At 41.7% G+C, this 17709-nt stretch overlaps 1 protein-coding gene across 3 annotated transcripts in view; it reads right to left on the reverse strand.

Annotated features, from left to right (window-relative positions):
- Positions 1-690: 690 nt before the first annotated feature.
- Positions 691-17709, reverse strand: part of BEST3 (bestrophin 3) — a 48047-nt gene continuing 31028 nt past the window's right edge. For all 3 annotated transcript variants that reach the window (XM_081060228.1, XM_081060227.1, XM_081060229.1), the window contains one exon: positions 691-4352. In XM_081060228.1, coding sequence (XP_080916354.1) covers positions 3410-4352 — 943 coding nt within the window. In that variant the 3' untranslated portion in view covers positions 691-3409. The remainder of the gene's footprint in view (positions 4353-17709) is intronic.

Raw genomic sequence — 17709 nt, forward strand, 5'->3', positions numbered from 1 at the left:
GGTCCGCATTTGAAGGTGCTTACTGTGGACGGGGTGGAGTAAATAGTGGGGGAATAGATAAATAAGACATCTTACAGTACGCAGGAGTTAGAAGCAATGGATTAGAGGTTCACAGGGCAACCTGAGAGGATCTTAAAAACATTGCACTGAGTAGAAAAATAGAAAAGAAACAAAAACCCCAGGTGAGACCTATTTACATTTACCTAAGTTAAAAATACTTGCCCACCAAACAGTGATCCACATGTTGTTAGAATGTATACAAAGGGCTTTCCATTAAACAAATTAAAATCATTGGGAGGGGGAACAAGATTGGGGATGAAAGGAAACAAACATACAATCAAACCAATCGGCTGAACTTCAGAGGGCATTCTGTCATTCCCCTAGAGCTGCAGAAGGCTGAGGAGTGCTGAGTGGCCAAACTCCTACCCAAGCAGCGTTAGCCGAATGCCTGACACTCAGTAGTTGCTTCATGTTTCACAAATGTCTGTGAAGAAAAGTCCAACTGGTGACATCATTTAGGACTTCACCAATTCCCTGTTATTCTGCAAGTGCTGGGGAATTCATAAGATGGGACAGTCCATGAGTTTGTGTGGCTCATCGGGAGGAGGTACACCAATCCGACCCACTGTTACTATTTTGTGCTAAAAAGAAATCCCTCTAAAAAAACAAAATGCCAAATTATTTCTCTAGAAGATATGGTTTATTTGGTCTTAAGTAAGACATGTATGAAGGCTGAAGCTGGGTCAGGTATCTCTCCATTGTCTCGCAGCTTCTTGGCATGAGTTCTTATGTAACATTTGGTATAATATTGTCACTATTTATGTAAGCTACACTCTCATGCTAGCAATAGCATTTCTTCACCTGATCCAGGCAATCGCTTGTTTGAATTTATAGTTGAATTCAACCACATGGGCTCGGTGAAATCATTATTCAGTTTTCAGTGCAAGGAGGAAATAGGAGGCCACCACAGATTTTGACAAAATATTGGATTAAATAATTAAATCTCTGGACAAAGGTGAATAAGGGATGGGTAGAAGCAGAGAGAAATGAGCACTCTCTTAGTCCTCCACAAAATGTCTGATCCTATTTGTGTATAATTGATCACCTTGAATTTAGGAATAGAAATTGATTATATTTCAAAAGCAACTATAAGTAGCAACTTATTTGAATTTGAGGAATAGATAAAGCCAAAGAGAAGAAAGTAGAGGAACTTAAGTTGAAACATCCACGAGAAGAGCTTTAATAGGCTGGGAGAAGGTTCAAGTTCCTGCCTTTTAGAAGTGTCTTGTGTGTAATGCTTTGGGAATATCGGTGCCTTCCCAGGTGCTATCACTCTGAACCAGCATAGGGAACCATCAGTGTATAACGTTTCTTCCAACATTATTTCCTTTTAGTCCTTGGAGAAAAGCCAGTTAAAGTAAAAGGTCATCACTGTCATGCAGCACGGGTGGCCTGGCTGAACGCTGCCAGGCCCTGTAAACATATGCTAATTATAACATTGCTTATCAGGAGGAGTGGGGGAAGGGAGAGAGGGTCCTCCCAACTTCCTCCTTTCAGAAAAATGAAGGAAACCCTGGCTGGGGCCCAAAGGTGGAGCAACGCCCTCCTGTCTGTTCACAAAAGATGCTTGTGGACTTCAGCAGGGCAGACCCAGAGAGGCCTCCAAGGCTGGCTCCCCTGGGGCATCCTCTGGAATTCTGGGCAAACTGCCATCAAGTGCAGGGCCTTGCAGACAGCACAACGAGGGAGCACACTGGTTAGGCATCTGGCTCCTGAGCCAGATAAACCCCGGGTGTGAATCTGAGCACTGCCACTTCCTCGCTGTGTGGTGTTATTAATAGTCAAGTCACATTACTTCTCCAAAGCCTCTGTTTTTTCATCTTGAAAATGGACATAATAGTAGTATATCAGCTCCTAAGATCCCTGTGAGGCCATCTGGCATCTTTACATGCTGCTACTGAGCACTCAATGCATGGTAGCTATGAGGGTTATTTTATTTCTTACGCCATATGTGGTCAAGTTTCATCATACGACAGAAATAATGAGAGCAGTGCTCACAAGACTTGGCCTTCCAGACAAAATTGGGAGCCCCAACAAACAGCCACCTCAAGAGCTCCTTGGAGGGAGTCCGTCAACATCCCATCCCCACCACGCCGTCCTGGACCCCCTTCACCTCCCAGCTCCAATATCCTACTTTGTCCCAAACAACCTGGCAGACACAGTAACTGGTCCCACGTTGTGACCTGATGTCGATTTTTGCTGTAAGCGTTTGAGTTAAACACATTCAAGCCTTGCTATTCTTGGGTTACATAGCATTTGATTATGCAAATTTCATGCCTTCTTGGCTTCAGTTTTCTCCTGTGTCCAAGACCTAAGAGTGAGTGCAGAAAGACATGGGCACGGCTGCCAAGGGCATGCTGGGATGGCGTCAGCTTCCACGCCCTTCCACTGTGAGGCCGGAAGTGAGTCAAGTTGGGTTTGTTGACAGCTTCAGTTCTTCTGCAGGACGCTTTGCCAATGCCTCATATTTTGAAAACGCTGGCAAGAAGTAAGCAACAGAGTTGGCAAGAGAAAATAGTATAACGTGAAAGGTGGGACAGCTTAGAGTCACAAGAGCAGGAGCACAACTGGAAGGAAGGGAAGAACAAAAGCATGGGAGAATAAAGGGGGAGAAGAGAAAAATGAAGTCCTGAAAGTGAAAAAAAGGCAAGTGGAGAGAGATGGAGCTTTCTGATACTGATGAAGCTTGAGTTTGGAAGTGAGAATAATAGTTTAGAAAGTGGGAGTGAAATGGTTCCAAAGCCTCAAACAAAGAATCATAATTAGGAAGCAGCTTTTGAGGCATTATATGAACCATTTTCCTGTCTTTATAATTGAAGAAAAGAAAGAAATAAAGAAAGAAAGAAAGAAAGAAAAGAAAGAAAAAGAAAGAAAGAAAGAAAGAAAGAAAGAAAGAAAGAAAGAAAAGAAAGAAAAAGAAAGAAAGAAAGAAAGAAAGAAAGAAAGAAAGAAAGAAAGAAAGAAAGAAAGAAAGAGAGACTCCTTTGTCTCCCTATTGGTAAAACTGGGGGATTGAATTGTGATCTATAAAGCCCTTTCCATAGATCTAACAATCTATGATTTATAAGTCATATATATATATATATACACACACACACATATATATATATATATTTAAGATTACTTATTTGGTTAAGGTACATTACTGTGGTCTGTGTAATGTCCATGAAAGTCACTTTGTGATGGATGATGTGAATGTGTTTGATCTTCTTAGTTCTCCAAAAGTCAGGATCATAATGCCCTTCAGAGTTTTAAATAGCTTATACAGTATGATTGTTTGAAAAATCGACCAGCCCCCCCAGGTATGTTCTGGAACTAATGCTGAACTTTGGGAAAGTAAGAATTTAGACTAGAACCAGGTCCTAGAACTGTCCGGCATTCCTTTGGGCGATTCCTCTGTTTGCTCATTGTTGAAGTCTATGATATCTGTTTCCTTGGTGTCCAGGTTTTCCATTAGATACAGCACATCGGGAGAGAGTTGAGAGCCAGCCACAAAGTTGATTCCACTGGTCTCTGAGGATGTTTCCGTGTCAAGTAAAAGAGCCGGCTCAGGGTTCACGGGCTCTGGGCTTAGACCCGCCAGGGACGTGTGGCTGGACTCCAGGAACCCTGGGAGGCTCCACCATTTCGGGAACATGTCATTCTCGTCAGGGTCTATCTCAGGGGCAAACCTGAAGATGTTTCTCTCAGTTTTGGCTGAAACTGTCTCGGGACTAGGGCCCCGAGGAGGTGTCCCCTTCTCTGAGGGGGACACGACCAAGCCCGCAGGGTCCTCCTGCCACCCAGGGCTGCTTGGCTGAACCCCAGTGAACTCAGAGCTCTGGATGGAGGCAGTGGAGTCATGGTGGTGGTCGTCGGAAGTGGGCCCTGGTGCTGTGATCAGTACCTCAGGGACCTGTGGCATTTTGGTGGGAGAGGCCCTCATACTGGATGATGGGCTTAGGCTCTGTAACGTGCTTGTCCGGCTGGTCTCCCGGATGGTAGACAGTTCTCCCAGGCTGGCGTGCAGCTTGGTGCTCCCCTCTGGGGAGTGGAATTGCTTCCGGGAGGCTGAGGCCCGGTGGGGGCCTCTGAAGGGCACATCCAGGAAGTCCTTGGCTGGGCTGAGGTCGCTGTGAGGGAAGAACATGGAGCTGTCACTGGCCTGCCTCCCATAGCTTCTGCTCCTGGGGCTGGAGGGGTGTTCATGAGCACTCAGGAACCTCTTGACTCTTCTAATCATGGAATGGCGATAGCCGTGCTTCTCAAAATCCAAGAGCCACTCCTCGCCAGGTAAATCGGAACCAGCCAGCCTGAAACACACAACAACAAAATGTAGGCTGAGCGCCTCCCGGGGCCTACCTTTGCAGGGGCAGAGTCTTACACTTAAGAATGAGTTTGGTATTTTTGCATTACAGATTTTGAAATGGGGTGGGGGGTGCGCGACTTTGACTTGAAATAATCTGGCAGAAGTTCTCAAACTTTTTGGTCACAAGATCCTTTAAACTCTTACAAATTATTGAGCACCCCAAAGAGATTTATTTATGTGGATTATAGCTATTGCTATTTGCTGTATTAGAAATGATAACCAAAGAATATAAACAACATAAGAATGTACAAGCACACATTCCATTAACTGCTAAGTGATGATACCACATAGCATGCAGCCTCTGGAAAATTCCACTGTGTACTCACGAAAGAATGAGAGGGAAAAAGGCCAGTAACATTTTAGTATTACAAAAATGGTTTTGCTATAGCTAACATTGCTGTATGATATGTAGGAAAGTTGTTAAGAAACTAAATCCTAAGAGTTCTTCTTATGAGGTGAAAAAATATTTTTCTTTATTCTTTTTTATTGTATTTGTATGAGAAGATAGATGTCAGCTAAACCTGTTGTGTAATCATTTCACAATATAAACTAAACCATCATGCTATATGTCTTAAACTTATACAGCGATACTTATCAATTATTTCTGAATAAACTGGAAAAAATAGTTTTGATCTTAAGAACTTGGGTCTTGGGGTCTTAGGTCTTGGGGATCTGCCGGGATCCCCACACTAAATTTTGAGAAACACTGATCTACAGACTTGGACATTAAAAAAAAATGCTATATGTTCTTTCTAATTGTAGATGAACAGCTCATGCTCTCCCCAGGACCAATAAAACCCCCAAACCAAAGGACCATAGCTAAATTCAAGACATTGCAGATAAGAGCTAACATTTACTGACCTCCTACGCATTACTTCATTTATCGCAGCAATAATATGAGTTGCTGGGACGACACTACTTAGTAACGTATAAATTCCAAGTGTATAAACTATAATATATTGCATTGTGTGCTCACCACCCAGTCTAGTCTCCTTTTGTCACCATAAATTTGACCCCCGTTTACCTTCTTTATCCTCCCCTGACCCCCTTCCCCTTTGCAACCACTCTTCTGTTGTCTGTTTGTGAGTTTGTTTTACTTGTTGCTTTCTGTTTTATATCCCACATATGAGTGAAGTCATATGGTTCTTATCCTTTTCTGTCTGACTGATTTTGCTTAGCATGATACTCTCAAGATCTATCCATGTTGTTGCAAATGGTAATATTTCAGGCTGAGTAGTATTTCATTGTATATACCGTGTTTCCCCGCAAGTAAGACCTAGCTGGACAATCAGCTCTAATGCGTCTTTTGGAGCAAAAATTAATATAAGACCCAGTTTAATTTTACTATAATATAAGACCGGGTCATATGTGTGTATATATAGAACATATATATATATACATATATATATGATCTATATATATGTTATATATATATGTAATATAAGACCGGGTCTTAACATTAATTTTTACTCCAAAAGACGCATTAGAGCTAATTGTCTAGCTAGCTCTTATTTTCGGGAAAACAGCGTATGAGGTCAGACAATTAAGTTCATGAACTCATCCTAGAAAAAGTGCTCCATACCTCATTGCTAAATATCGCTACAGTCACCTTAAAAGTACTCCCCTTGGGAAGCTATGCATCAACGCCAGCACCTAGTCCACCCTTCAAAGCAATTTTAGAACTCTTTCTGGAATGGCCATCAGAGCTGTCGTCGTTTTACCCTTGATGTCCTGAATGTCATTGAAATGTCTTCCTTTCAATGTTTCCTTTATCTTCAGGTACAGAAAGAAGTCATTGGGGGCCAGATCAGGTGAGTACGAAGGGTGTTCCAATACAGTTATTTGTTTACTGGCTAAAAACTCCCTCACAGACAGTGCCGTGTGAGCTGGGGCATTGTCGTGATGCAAGAGCCACGAATTGTTGACAAAAAATTCGGGTCATTTTCGTCTAACTTTTTCATGCAGCCTTGTCAGCAGTTCCAAATAGTAAGGTTGGTTAACTGTTTGTCCAGTTGGTACAAATTCATAATGAATAATCCCTCTGATATCAAAAAAGGTTAGCAACAGCGTTGCGACAAGTTTGCGAACTTAGTTGTCCGAACTTGGATATGTACCACATCTTTATCCAATCATCCGCTGAAGGACCCTAGGCTGTTTCCATGTCTTGGCTACTGTGTATAATGCTGCAGTGAACAAAGGAGTACACATATCCTTACAAATAAATGTTTTCAAATTTTTCGGGTAGATACCAAGAAAATAGATTGCTGGGTCACAGGGTAGCTCTAGTCTTAATTATTTTTGAGGAAGCTCCATTTTGTTTTCCAAAGCAGCTATACCAGTTTACATTCCCACCAACAGTGCACGAGGGTTCCTTTTTTTCACGTCCTCTCCAACAGTTGTTATTTCTTGGCTTATTGATAATAGCCATTCTAACAAGTGTGATATCTTATTCTGGTTTTGATTTTGCTATTGTTATTATTCACATTTTACAGATAAGGAAACTGAGGCCCAGAGAGATTCGTTAATGGTTTGTAGCTAATGAGAGCCCAACCCAGAAGTCTGCCTCCAAAGCCTTTGGTTTTAATTAATCACCGATACAAAGCCTGAAGAGGATGTGTGAACCTTGTGGGAAGAGTACATCTACCCGGGTGCTGTGGACTCACACAGTGGTTGCGCTCCCCTTATGATTGTGTTTGATGGGTTTGCTATTGCTAAGAATTCCCTGCTGCATTTTTAACATTCAGGACACAAAACAAATAATCCTACCATTTTTAATCTTCTCCTGCAAGGCTGAAATGAAGTGGATAGTTGAGATAACGACAACGGCTATTGGGTGGTGAAGGCCTACTCCTGCCTCTGCTGGTTCTGGGAGCAACAGTACTTGGGCCACCCCAGTCCAGCATTCGTACTAACACCCATGGTGACGAGATGCTTGAACTATGCCAGGTGCATTTTATGGGACATAAGGAAAAAGTAAGGGCATCATAATATTGGTGTAACCTGAAAGGGAAAAGTGAGCAAAGAAAACGTTGTTCCTCGTGGTTATGAATAAAAGATGGGTGATTGAGATGATTAACTGCCTAAATGTCCCGGGATGGCATCCGATTACAACCTCGTGCTGTTATTCTAAAGCCCCAGCGGTGCCCTTGGCTACCAGATAGCCTTCTGGCCCACCCTCCGTGGTGCTCGGCTCAGCTTCTGTTACATGCACTTGAGAAATGCAGACTCATGCTTCAGTGACCTTGGTGACCCTGCCTGTTGGATTTCATTAGGTCAGATCCCCAGTCACACTTCAGGAACCCATGCAGTGAGGGAGAACACCAGGGCCACAACCAGAGCAGCTGTTCACTAAGATTGCCTCCCTGGACGTGCTCTGGGAACCCGAGGGGGAGCTGGCTTTCTCTCTAACGAACACGCCTCTGTCCTCCACTCGGGATCTTGACTTTTTGTTTGGGATTTGTTTTCCTTAGCTCCTCCTGAACAACCTTGCGAGAATCACCAACTCTTCTTGGAAAAAAAGTGTTTGTATTATTATTACTTTGAAACTTTAGGAATCCTAAGGAAAATAGCTTTCTCACTGTGCACCGTTGTGGTGGATATGTACCCTCACCTGGGGCAAGAAGAGTAAGACCCTGGGTCACAAATTGGAGAAAACCAGACCAGTTTGCAAAGAGCAAACTGCAGAGAGGCCAGTGCTCTTACTAATGTTCTGATTCACCAGCTGACATCGAGCAGAGCTGCCAATGAGACCCCACTGTACCTTCCTGCCTCATGGGACTGTGGTGTGGACGCATGAGATTTATCCACTTACCCAATTAAATTTATCGAGCATGCACCATGAACAAAGCTGTTGCATTAAGGACTGTATAACATAATTTGAAAGGAGGGAAAAGGTGTGGATATAAATAGCTAAATTGGGATCCCAGTGAGTTTTTGAGTTGGACTTTTGATACTGAGTAGGAATCAGACAGGCAGAGAAGGGACAGAGTATTCCAGGTGAAAGAAGTGATGTGAGCAAATAAGGTAGCAGGAAAGTTTAGGGTGTTTGCAAGGAATAGGAAATACTCGAGTGTGTGCGAAACACACAGCATAGCTGGACAGGTAGTCTTGGACTGTGTTCTGAAGAGTCTTGTATGTCAGGTAGAGGCGTTTGGACTCTTATTCCAGAGGCCGTGAGCAGCTCTGGGTCATCTCTGAGAATGGACAGCCTAGTGAGAGTTGTGTCATTTGGTACTGGTGTCCAAGCTGGAAAAGCTACATGGGAAGCAACGCTGATGAGTCTTGTCAAACAAATGTTTTAGGTGAAAAACATGACTTGGGAATGTTGCACACCATTCGTCAGAAAATGGGTCTCTGGAAGAACACCTGGTGGTCTGAGGTCGGGAGGGGCAGTTTTAGGAATCTCATGCTGAAAAGATGACGGAAGGCCTCCAGTCTTTATGCTACCAGAGCAGTGTGAAAGCCCCGCATGATAAACCTAATGCACTTGCTTCTAAATGAAACCGTCGGTGGAGGCTTCACTGCCAACACACAATGCCCATTTCCCTTCTCTGAGTCATAGTTCTCAATATGAAAGCAGAAACTGTGGTGTAAGCACAAAATAGTTTAAAGCTTACAGCATATACAATAGAATAATGCTAAAGCTTACAGCATATAGAACTAAATCCTCACTTAATGTCATTGATAGATTCTGCGACTTGAAGCAGAATGACAGATAAGGAAGCCAATTTAACCATAGGCTAATTTATATAAACAAGAGGTAAGGTCCTACAACATCTTATCAATGTTATAATGAAATGATGTTGAACTGGAATGACATTATTCAAGGACCTGCTGTGCTTGTAAAGATTATTTATTTCCCAGCTGGGAGGCTTGGATGTACCTTTTGGGTTCTTTTAGACTTTCTACTCCTCATTTGATGTTTAAAGTGTATAGGGTTAGTACCATGCTGAGGCCCAAATATAATACCACTTAAAATGCCCCTCAATTATAGCAGAAACATGATATGCTAGAATATCAGCACCCTCATTATATTGCTATATATTAGAGAAGGTCAGCTGAAAAAGCTGGGTCTTATATTCTGGAATTCACTTGAACTGAGATACGCAGGTAATTAGAGATAGGAGGACATTCATGGAAAGTGCCATGCAGCCATTAGTGTCCAGAACATGGAATCTGAGAATTACCTCTGTGGTAAGAAAAATGATTTATTTGGGGGGGCTTGCAGATCCAGGATTGCTGCTGTCCAGATGCAATCTAACTAGTGTGATCTTAGGAGACCCCCCCTTAACCTCTCTGTGACTTAGCATCATACTCGGTAAACTGGTGACAAGTTAACCTTACTCTACTTGCCTTACCAGGTTATTTGGGAGTTCAAAAGGAGTAATATATATGTGGAAAAGCTCTGAAGAGTAGAAGCTATAAAAAGGACTCTTTCATTGCCTGGCAAACTTTCAGAGGTGGTTTCCGAATCCTCACCGACTTCCTGCACGTGGCTAGAGGAAATGAGAATGTCTGCTTCAAGGTCACTCCCTTTTCTCCTTCCGAGTCTCCTTTAAAAATGTTACTATACCTGTCCCCTAACAACTAACACATTAGAAGGGATGCCTATTACAGCCATTTACTGGTAAGACTAGGCACTGGGTGAATGGAGAGGAACTATAAGGATGGGAGGAAGCTGGATTATTCCGGGGAAGGCAGATGGCTCCGATCAGGTGGCGGGACTGCCCTGACTTTGCCTCTCGATGCGATGTTTTGTGCCATTTGCGGACATTGTCAAAACCGCAGTACACCTTTATTGCGCAATGTAAATCATCGATACAGAAATATGGAAAAAAGTGAGCATGAGAAAGGTTGTGCCATGTATTGGGGTATTCTTGAAAGGGAGGAGAAGGATGGATAGGGGAGAGAGAATAGGTGATGTTAGGCCAGTCAGGCTAGTTGGTTATAGTTGAATCTAGGAGGGAGAGCATGCACTATTTCTACAGGTCTGATTCTTGTCTGGATTGATGTCTGTGTTTTTATTTTAATCTCAGGTGTTAAGAGAACAGCCACCCCAAATTGCAAAATATGTATTGAGCGCCTATAAAACCATCAGCCCGTCTTCTCTGCCAATGACAAATCTCTGAGGGCACGAGCTGCAGTGATTTAATTAAGGGCTCTTGGAATGATGCTTGGAGTGGTGAGGGGGGCAGAAGAACACTTTTTGTCTCCTGATGTAGTAACAGAGAGGCAGGAGACAGAACACTGAAGGTGGCAGTGCACGGTCAGACTTCCCAGGGTGTATCTGATATAGAAAGACCAAAACAGCCCCAATGACTTCAAAGATCGAATGCATTTTTTTTTTTTCCAAAGCAAGCTTTTTGCAAAGCAACCCCCTTCTCTAGTGTGATCAGGTAAATACAGAGCTTCAAAAGATTGAAGGATAAAACTGCATGGTGCTTGCCTTTCTTTCTCCGTACCACTTTGAAAGTGGTGTTTTGACAATTTAAATTCAAATACTAAGAGGTCACTTCAACAGAATTGAAAAGAGGAATTGAGGGAAATGATATTTAATATGAGTTCTACTTCTCACGTCAGATTTATTGTTTGCAAATTGCTAGTGTCCTCACTCAGGCAACTGCCTTGGAAGGAGCCGATAATGTGAGGGAAAATCTATCAGGGCAGAGGCCCGATGGGTGGGGGAGCACTTTATTCACAGGCAAGGCAAAATGTACTCTTCAAACCCATTAAAGGCAAATACTGTTATTTTTAACCTCTGCACTGCAGAATCACTGTGAGAGCTGTCCTCGAAGATCTATATGGTAGGCAAGGCAGCCCTCACGCTGAGCTGGGAGGTGTGGGGCCAAGCCTTGTGAAGAAAAGCCAGTGGACCGAGGTTGCACCCACCGAGCCCTCCTCTCTGCTCCCTTGCTGGGGGACAGCTTCCAGCCAGTGGAGCCTCATGAATGGTGTGCTTAGCTCAGATCCTTGCACGCAGAGCTGGCGACCCCCCTGCTGCCTCTCTGTTGCCTCTCTGCTAGTTGGACCAAGCCTTATGGCAAATTTGGTTAAAGAATGGGCGTATCTACCGATAACCTCATGATACCACTCTGGTTATGCTCACTTGGCCTCCGCTGGCTGACGCAAAAAGAAATTGTGGCCCAAAGTAGGGGTTCACTAAAGTCCCTCACCTTTCAGTACTATTGTGATCTATAAGAGTTTTGTTAGAAAAGGAAATTAAGCCATCTATACCTCATCCCTCTTATACCATTTAGAAGGTAAGAGCACCAATGGGGACCCCATGTTGGCATAGGAAAAAATTCCTGAGTAAATTCTAAAATTATAAGTTTAATGCACATTCATCTCCTTGGGAGGTTCTGACTCTCCTTCCTTTCTAGTACATTAAGTGAAAATCAATGTTCCAAGAATACATTTTTGTTGAAGTTAGTGATTCAGAATTCAAGATATTTTTGGTTATTTATGACACAAGCATGCAATAGTATATTAACAGACTATGTATTTTCTTGTAAAGTGAAAATATTTAAGTATAATTGGCTAAGAAAGGATTACTGAACAAAATCTTTCCTTGCTAAAATACAAGTTTTGGTATATTTGAACTAATATCACTAAGAATACTTCTGTCCTACTATAAAACCCTAAATGCTCTGTGCATATTAAATATGTGTATGTATAATTGCAAAAGAGTAATTATATTATTGCTATATATTCTCAGAGCTTTTTGAATGAAGATAGATAAGTAAAAGTCATTTTTTCTGGGTAAGTGGTTGTAGTCTCAGAGTAACAAATAAATTTTAAATTCTTCAACTCTTAACTAGAAGGAACTCTTTCAAAAAATTTGAATACATCTCCTCTTTACTAAACGGGTCCTTAATTGATTTCATAGACCCATTCCTTAAGATTGTTATAAAGGTGAGGATGTTTTGACATCTTTGAATCATGGCAAAAAGCCCAATAAAATAGTGCGTTTTAAATGGGATTGCAGTCAGCAGTTCAGAGTTTTCAATTGGCCTTTTTCTTTTTTCATTCAAAGTGGTCCTTCTGAAGTGGATTTTTAATATGCCCTGTATTAAGATTGGGAGGTGGAAATTCAGCACTCGTTTAGTGTTAGAAATTATAAAATATTGGTGTTTTTTTTTAAATTTTTATTGGGGAATATTGGGGAACAGCGTGTTTTTCCAGGACCCATCAGCTCCAAGTCAAGTGGTCGTCTTAGATCTGGTTGTGGAGGGCGCAGCTCACTGGCCCAGGTGGGGATCGAACCATCCACCTGGGTATTATGAGCACTGCGCTCCATCCAACTGAGCCAACTGGCTACCCTAAAAAATTGGTTTAAAACAAACTTTTTGGTCTCAGATTGGACAGAGAAAGATGGGCCTTGTTAAAACTTCCTTTGGATTAAGACATGATAATGACTGGATGTGGTGAGAACACTGCTTCTTGCTTCAGTAGCTGTACAGGCAGCATGTCCCCCACGCCCCTTACTACGTGCTTCCTGAACTCCGTCCCGCAGGCTCAGGCGCTGAGGCCTGACTCCTCACCACCAGCCCCAGCCCCTACCATCCTCAATGGTAGGACCTTGCCTGTTGAACCCCCTTGTTCCCGTGTCTCTCCTGTCCTCTGGTGGGCTCCTTTCGCTCAGTCTGTCTTTTGCTTCATCTTATAAAGGATTTCAGGTGGCTTGTAAAAATACATGCAATGCAATAATATATAAAATTAAGTTAATGTAGGAGAGCTAGAATGAGGAACAATAACAAAATGGGGCCAGCAGACACGGTACCTAGAAATACATGCCCCCACATCCCACAGATTTACTGAAGGTGGGCTGCAAAATTTGGATTTCAGCTTTCAGCAGCCATTGATGAGAAAAGGAGACTCATCAATGATAAAATTCAGTCTGTAAGGTAAAGAGTGTAAGAGTTGCTCAGAAAAGGCAAAACTTTCTTTTTTCCCACTGATATCTGAGACAGAATTTTCCCTGTGGGTCCTCTGATGAAAAGGGAAGTTAACTCACACAGTGGACAGTCCTGCAGTAAATACCATAAGGAGTCTTCATGGATCTGTCCAAATAAGGTCCAATTGGACTTATCTGTCCAATAAGTGAAATTCAGCAGAGAGTTAAAGTGATTCTAAGGAATGGTGGCAGGGTGGAGAAGGGCAGCTTTCCTTGTCCCTTTAAACATGCTTAAGGCGCTCCCATCCGAAAACATTATCAAACAAATAAAAAACATGCCATTGCCCTCAACTCTGTGTCTCTTACTGGATATTGTCTAGTCTTTCTCCTCCCCGCCTATCCAGATTTCTCAAAAAAGTAGTTCTTGGATTGTTCATGAATAAAGGAATTGTTCGGTTAAAATGTTGCTTTATTCTTATTTTTCAGTCAATGGGATTGTGGTTATTTTTGCTTCACGATGATACAATGTCAGGGAGGGGGTGGGGGTGGGGGGATGGATGAAACAAGTTGGCCATGGCTTAACAGTATAAGTAGGTGATGGGTCCATGGAGGTTTATTATGGTTTGTTCTCTACATTGATATTTGTTTGAACGTCCCCATAATAAGATTATTTTTTCAAAAACGTTCCACTGGCAGTCTTGATATCCTTAATTCCCAATCACACCTCAACTCCCTGCAATTTGGTTTCGGCCCAACACTCTCACTGAAGTCTCTAATGACCTTCAAATGCAAATTCCTGTGACGTTTTACAGGGTTTATGTTGAAACTTTGCACCCTTGGCCTCTGGGACAGGGAACTCTCGGGGTTCTTCTCCTGCATCTGTATTGACCATTCCTACTTTGACTCTTTCAAGGACTCTCTTTCCTCTGACCACCCTTTAGTGGCATTATTCTACCTTTTGTGCTCACTTGCCACTGCTCCTGGGTGCTCCCACCCATTCGTACGGTTCTAAGGACACCTATGTACCAATAACAGTCAAATGTACCTCCCTGCTGTCCATCTCCTTGTGAATTGTCCACAGGTGCCTCAATTCGAAACATGCAAAAGGGAGCTCATCATCTTTTTCTTTGAGCAATTCCTACCCTTCTACTCTCTGCAATCCTTTGTTCATTACCAATCACCCATTCTTAGCTCCTTTCTTGGATCTGTCCCTATGCCATCTCCACTACATCCCCATAATGCCACCCTAGCACCCTAGCTCAGGCCCTTATCTTCTCCTGTCTAAATTAAACTAACAACACACACACACACACACACACACACACACACACACACCTACACTAACAGCCGGCTAACTGGTCTCTCTGGCTTTAGTCTTTTATTTTTTGATTTTTTTTTATTCGTTTCAGGAGTACAGAACACAGTGATCAGACTTACACACCTCACAAAGTGATAAGCCAAACAAGTCTGCCACCCATCCGACGCTGTATATAATTATTAGAACATCAATGACTGTATTCCCCATGCTGCACCACACATCCCGATGACTATTTTTTTAAGATTATGGTTGACATTCACTGCTATTCTATACTAGTCCCAAGTGCACCATGTAGTGGACTCTGGCTCCCCCTAATCCTAGCAACCCATCTTTTAGCCAGCAGCTAGGCTAACTGATCTGAAACACAAATGTGACTATGTCATTTCATAGCTTTGGAAAAAGGCTGAAGCCCTTTACCCAGACTATAAAACCCTCCATAATTAACCCCTACCTCCTTCTCTAGATTCATTTCTCTGCTCTTCTGCTTTGTGTATCAAATTGTTACTCTAATAGAAATAGAGAGTAGAAAAGTGGTTGCCAGGGTCTGGAGTGGGGGCTGGGGGAAATAGGGAGACATTGGACCAAGAATACAAACTTGCAGCTATAAGATGAATGGTGACTGTAGTTGATAACAATTGTCTAATTGAAATTTGCTAAGAGAGTAGAATTTGAATGTTCCCACCAAAAAAAAAAAAAAAGAAGATAAGTATGTGTTAATTAACTAGATGGGGGAATCCTTTCACAATGTATATGAATAGTAAACCACCACAATACTGTATGCTTTAAATATTTTGTAGTTTATATGTCAATAATACCTCAGTAAAGTTGAATTTTTTAAAAAAATTGCTACTCTAAAAACATTATTTATCATTCCTTTCTGTCTTTGCTCACATTGGCCTGGAAGGTACCCTCTGCTGAATTCTCCCACTCCTATCTGTGTGTTAGTTCCTAATTCATTCTTAAAGATGCATATTAGAGCCTCCAATTCCAAGAAGCCTTCTCTGATTCACCAGGTTGGATGAAATATATTTTCATTGTGCTTCCATAATACTCTGCGCATTTCTCATTTATACCTATGAACGTAAGAGGTTTTTTGGTTTGTTTTTGTTTTTTTGCCTATCTCTACCATCTGGCATAGAACCTACCACATAGTAGGATTTGAAAAACTTTTACCTGAACAAATGAGCGCATTCCATATGTGATGGCATAAGGGGGAACATGATATTTTAAATTTGTACTTGAGATAAAAAGGGAGGAAAAACTTACTTTATTTCAGTAATTTATATTTGGTACATGCATAGAAAATAGGGCAATATTTTGAACATGTTCCCGAATGTAGAGAACAAAGGAATTATCTCCAAGGAGTTTCCTTTTTATGTGGACATGAATAGTGTGCTGAATGTGGGAGGAAAATGAGGCAGAGTAATTTCTCAGGTTGCCCTTGAATAGTACTTTTACTCAGTTATTGAAGGGCATTGCCTTGATTTTAGAATTTCTGGGTCACAGGAATTGTGATAATGAACCCGAAATACTGATAGGAAAAGATAAGGGAAATTTGATTTTTGAATTAAATATCCTGGGAACATATACTTTAAATAGAATAAGTAAAGTGAAAACCTTTCTCACCTAGGAAAGGATTTTACATGTTCATCAAGCAGAAAACACTTTTCTGAAATATTTGCATCCTTGCTATGCTGACACCTGGCCTTCACCTTAATGCACAGAGCTCAGTGGGTCAGTCATCATCAGCAAAACCCCCTGTGTCACAATAATCCTTACTTTTATCTTCCCTTTCCCCTGAGCCTCAGTCAAATAGATTACTTGATATTAACCTTATATTTGGTGAGTGAACAATTCAATGCTTAGGGAATATCTTTTATGATTTTAGAGGACACCTATTGTTTTTGCCAGCCCAGCAAACCCTTCTCCTGGTAGTAGCACCCTGATTTTTCTTGAGACATCATCTACTCCATGTGGTTGGTTGGGGGCTGACCCTTGGTTCAAAGATGGACATGTGAACCAGATTGGCTAATCAAAATATTGAGTCTCCCTATTAATAGTGATTGGTTCAGGAATGGGCATGTTAGCCAAGTCCAGCCAATCTTAGCAAATCCAGTACATTACTTTTAAGAGTTGGAAAAGAGATGTGCTCTTTCCATAGGATTTGCTGAGAAGACAGGTTACACACCTTGAGCTGTTGGCTGCCATCTTGTCATTTTACTATCAGGAGGGAAGAACCTGCCCCAAACCAGAGCCACTGAATAGAAAAGCAGAACCGAGACGGTAATCGTCCTGGTAACATTCACTGAGCCTCTGGATCCAGCCACACCCAAAGCTAGGTTAGTCTCTGGATGTGACCCAAGGAATCCCTTTTTGCTTGAGTTAGTTTAAGTTTGTTTTCTATCACAGGCTACCAGAAACATCTTGTCTAACAAACACTACAGTTGTGGATAGCGAGGCTCCCTTCAATGGTATTTGTTTACCCAGAAAATCAAGATCAAGTGAGTTATTGCCTAATGGTTTTTTCTGTCAGTTAGTTCTAACGGAGTCCAGTTAAACGTCTCATGAAAACCTCCCCTAATAGAGTTTTGCCTTTGCCTGTGCTTGTCCCTATAACTCTAGTAAATAGGCCATCTTAATTAAAAGAGGTCATTCTGACAACTGATAACATTTTGCTGCATTCTTTTTCTAACTTTTTCAATTGTAGTTGATATACAATATTATATATTAGTTTCAGGTATACAACCTAGTGATTAGACTTTATATTTTATATACCTTACGAAGTCTAGTATCCATCTGGCACCATATGTATTTTTAAAATATTATTGCCTATATTCCCTATGCTATACTTTATATTCCTGTGACTATTTTAAAAAGATTTTTATTAAAAATATAGCTAACATACAATATCATATTAGTTTCAGGGGTACACCACAGTTATCTAACATTTATATACCTGAAGAAGTGATCACCCTAAGTCCAGCAACCATCTAACACCGTACCACGCTATCACAATATTACTTACTATATTCTCTACACTGTACATTCCATCCCCATGGTTTATTTGTTTTATACCTGGAAATATGGACC

Source organism: Rhinolophus hipposideros, assembly GCF_964194185.1.
Source record: "Rhinolophus hipposideros genome assembly, chromosome: 9".
Lineage (NCBI taxonomy): Eukaryota > Metazoa > Chordata > Mammalia > Chiroptera > Rhinolophidae > Rhinolophus > Rhinolophus hipposideros.